This window comes from Limulus polyphemus, unplaced genomic scaffold, assembly GCF_000517525.1.
Source record: "Limulus polyphemus unplaced genomic scaffold, Limulus_polyphemus-2.1.2 Scaffold49, whole genome shotgun sequence".
Taxonomy (NCBI): Eukaryota; Metazoa; Arthropoda; class Merostomata; order Xiphosura; family Limulidae; genus Limulus; species Limulus polyphemus.
This window is the reverse complement of record NW_013665659.1, coordinates 1,187,020-1,191,127: the sequence shown is the minus strand read 5'-3', so window position 1 is coordinate 1,191,127 and position 4,108 is coordinate 1,187,020. Positions and strand designations below refer to the sequence as shown.

At 34.3% G+C, this 4,108-nt stretch overlaps 1 protein-coding gene across 1 annotated transcript in view; it reads right to left on the bottom strand.

The window, feature by feature from the left end:
• Positions 1–1,341, bottom strand: part of LOC106462916 (protein tiptop-like) — a 109,701-nt gene extending 108,360 nt beyond the window's left edge. The window contains exon 1 of the mRNA XM_022390563.1: positions 1,243–1,341. Coding sequence (XP_022246271.1) covers positions 1,243–1,282 — 40 coding nt within the window. The 5' untranslated portion in view covers positions 1,283–1,341. The remainder of the gene's footprint in view (positions 1–1,242) is intronic.
• Between the last annotated feature and the right edge of the window lie 2,767 nt (positions 1,342–4,108).

The window sequence follows — 4,108 nt, the reverse complement described above, 5'->3', positions numbered from 1 at the left end:
TATTTTGGGATTTTGGTAAAAAAAAAACGATAAAAAAGTTTCATCTCGATGCGTATTTAAACGAAAAAAAAAAGAAAATATAACTGAGTATATTTTTGAAGCTCCGAAATAATTTAAGCTTAACATAAATTCAATTATTTTAATATCACCTATTTAAACATATATTTATAAATGAAAACAAAATTTCAGAATTCCTTGGATTTTGTTTTTTGTAACAACATATAGCTGGATTGCTAGGTTGTATTCTGGCTATTCAGAGAAACAATCTTTATTAGGTTTTGGAAAAATATGGTTATGCTTATACTGTCATTAGTCAACTGTTAATACTCGTATAAAGCACACCATTCACCTTACATGACACAATGAAAATAAGGGGTGGTAACATAAAATGCTTAGTGTATACACGGATACTTAAAATAAGGTAGACAATATTACATGGGAAATTCATCACAGGGAGGATATGTAAATTTATAGTGAGATTAGTGATGAGATCTGATAATCTAGCAGGTAGTTAGTTATATTGCCGATAAATGTGACTCCGTTAATAGAGAAAAACACGTGTAAAGGTTCACAGCATTATCAAGTCGTGTTAAATCGCAAGTTGCGTGACAGTGAAACTTGAGGAAATGCTAGAATCAAACGGTATTCCACTTCAACGTAGGTATAAATTCGGCTTCCCGAGAGTTGAGGCCGCGAGATAACAAAAAACACTAACATGAAGTAGGCGCCTATCTGATGGCATGCGCCAGCCTTAATCTATGTCTATGATTTTTTTTTTCAGTCTATCCGAGAGTGATGAGCGGAATTTTAATCCAACAAATTCAAACACAGATTAATTTAAGCAGATTCTTTTTCATATACTATATTATTTGTAGAACAATTAATAATTGATGGCTGTCGTAAAACAGATTAGACAGCAGCACAAGGAAATAAAAATGACATTTTACTGACGTCCACGCCACAGTTCCACGATTGATATAAATGAATAAACAGCACATGACATGAGGCTACTGAAAATCTGCAGGAACAACATTTCCTTTCTTGATAAAGATGGAATTATTTGGATATTTGAGAAAACTTTCCAGGTAACATTTGCACTAACGCAACCAACTTAAGACGTTGAAGCCTATCTGGTTGAACCCACATTGTATTAATTTCCCATACCAACCTCCGTTTGTTCCTGTAGGAGTAACGAATAAGTTTTTATTGATAGTAACACGAAAAAATCCCAAAAATACTTACATTTCATTCTCAACGGCCGATCTTGTTTGCGTCTCGGCATGCTTCTACGGAGTTTCGTACTATTCCGTTTAAAGTGGCAGGCGTTTTCACCGAAAAGCGCCTCAGAATAGTAAGTTTACTGCGTCGTTCTTCCATTCAGTAACTGTGAACATGGGTCTGACGTCGAGGTGACAAGCGGGTAGTACGCCTAGCATCATGGGAACTTACAACCATTTACGGTAGATCTGGCGCCAGGTTCGTATTAAGAGCCATCTAGTAGTGAAATTGTAATGACATATTGGTCACTCTATCTATCAAGAATGGAACTTCTTACTTTCCAAAGACGTTCCGCCCATCTGTTAAGCCTCACAAGAGAATAAGTGAATGACTGTTAAAGAAAAACAAGACCACTTGCGCAACACAATAATAACGAAAATACAGCGATGTATACACACACACATGGATTAATACAAGTGAATTTTCTGGCTCAAATATATATGCAGAGAACCAAAACCGTATTCAGCGCATCCTCCAATTTAATCACCTGTGAATGACCACAGAACTAAACCATACACTAGAGTGTGCTTTGAGCCGGTAGTAGTGAAGTCAACTTTTAACTGTAGTGGCCATAATAGGATGCCGTTGTATCAACAATACTAATGTAACATTATGGTATTTAGATATGTTAAATATTTTTTGTTTGTTTATTTGTTGAATTTCGCGCAAAGCTATTAGAGGGCTATCTGCGATAGTCTTCCTAATTCAAAAGTGATGGACTAGAGGGAAGACAGCCAATCAATACAACCCACCGCCAACTCTTGGGCTACTCTTTACTAACGAAAAGTAAGATTAATCGTAACTTTATAACGCCCCCCCACTACTGAAAGGGCAAGCGTGTCCGGTGAGGATATTCAAACCCGTAACCCCCAGACTGCGAGTCGAACACTCTAACCACCAGCCGTGCTAGGCTCCGATTTCTCTAGTATTGAAGATTATTAATTGACTTTCACCAGTTAGTAAAAATTTGCTTGAATGATTTTAATTGAAATTAAAATACTGTGATTTTTTGTTGTTGCTAACAGAATAATAGTATCAATATTCACAAAGGTTTGCAGAACCCAAATGTGTTTCTCCAAACTTTGCATATAATAGATCAAATTACTTTTTGTTGGCGGTGGGGAGTGTCAGTTATGATTCAATTATGAATAGGCATTTTTTTTTTTTACTTTCATGCAATACAACTCTGCCATCTCCCATTCAATGCAATGGAAAATTCTATTCCACATAACGTATCTGAAGTTTTAAACACTGAAAGCAATTTTGTTTAAAATGTGCAAATAAATGATTACTTACATATTTCTTCAAACTTTTTAAACAGTTACTTAAATTATGCGTGCTTAGTGTATCTGTCATTAGAAAATGTTTTTCATAATGCTCCCACACTACATAGTGGTAGGTTTGTTTCTTGTTAAGCACAAAGTTACACAATAGGCTATGCTCTGCCAACAGCGGGTATTGAAACCCGATTGTTAGTGTTATAAGCCTTCAGACTTACTGCTGAGCCACCAGGGAGGGTATAATTGTAGATTATAAGAGCATTAATTATAATAAATTGCCAAAGAGGAACATAAACAGATGAAAAACATTATTTTGCAATGATGACAACTTTTTAGGCCAAAACCCTTCTTCAGGTAGTACCTAAAATCGTTATAAAGAAACTAAAATGTTAAGATAACATATCCATATTTTTTTTTCTAAAGCGGAAAATTTAAAATATTTGCAAATCGTAATATTTAAAAATATAAGAATATTTTATTCAGTTTGAAGATATATTCCATTGTAAATCCCGAAGAAATAAGTATTTCAAAATCAGGACTTAAAACATCCGAATCTTACTATAATGGACGTAGAGCCTCTACGTGTATCTATGTATGTGCCCACAATAATAAATACGATGTGGCGCCATCTGTTGAATGGCACCACAAACAAATATCCATAACAAATTTCACACTTTGGTTATTCAAGATTCGGACAATTAGAAAAATAACTACCGTATGTGCAACAACCGTTTCTTTATCACAGAACACAATTTTAAATAAACAAGAACACGACTTTCATTAGGACTGTACGTGAGGGTTTGACTTTATCTTTATTGATGTAATTGTAGTTCTTAAAACTTTTTTCAATAAAGGATATCACTTTTAATATATAAAACATTACAGCTTACATCAGCACAATCCGAACACTCTTCCCAGAAAAATCATTTTTAAAAATATGTTCACTTTTTCTAAATGTTTTTCAATAAGGTATTAATAATACGATTAGTAATTACTAGCAAAATTAGCTGCCCGTAGGGCGGCGTTTCTGCTAGTATTAGTAATAAAAAAATGCAACTCGACGATTCGTGGGAACAGATTTTCTTGTTTAAGTAGTAGATCTTAATATTGACATTCAGATATCAATGTTTTAATTGAAAAGTCATATGACATCCTAAGACGGCTTTCATTTGGTTTCACGCCAACCGATTGGAGCATAATGTGGTTATGTGTGAATAACAGCCAGAATGAATGCAACACATTTTTTGGCTCAAACACGTAAAGATAACATAGGATAGCGCATCTGTATGGCTGAAATTGTCGTGTATAACTATTAGAATGGATACAACATATTATCTGACTATTATATTATATAATAACTGAAATGGGTATAGTACAATTTCCAGTTTAAACAAAAATGTATATTGACCAGAAAGACACAAGTATATAACTAACCAGAATGGACGCATTGTACTATTCTGGTTTAAATACATATTGTTACGCCTCTGTGTTCCTTTCTTAATTCCCCGGTATAAATTCTTTCCGAGGAATTTCAGAGATACAAGTCCTTT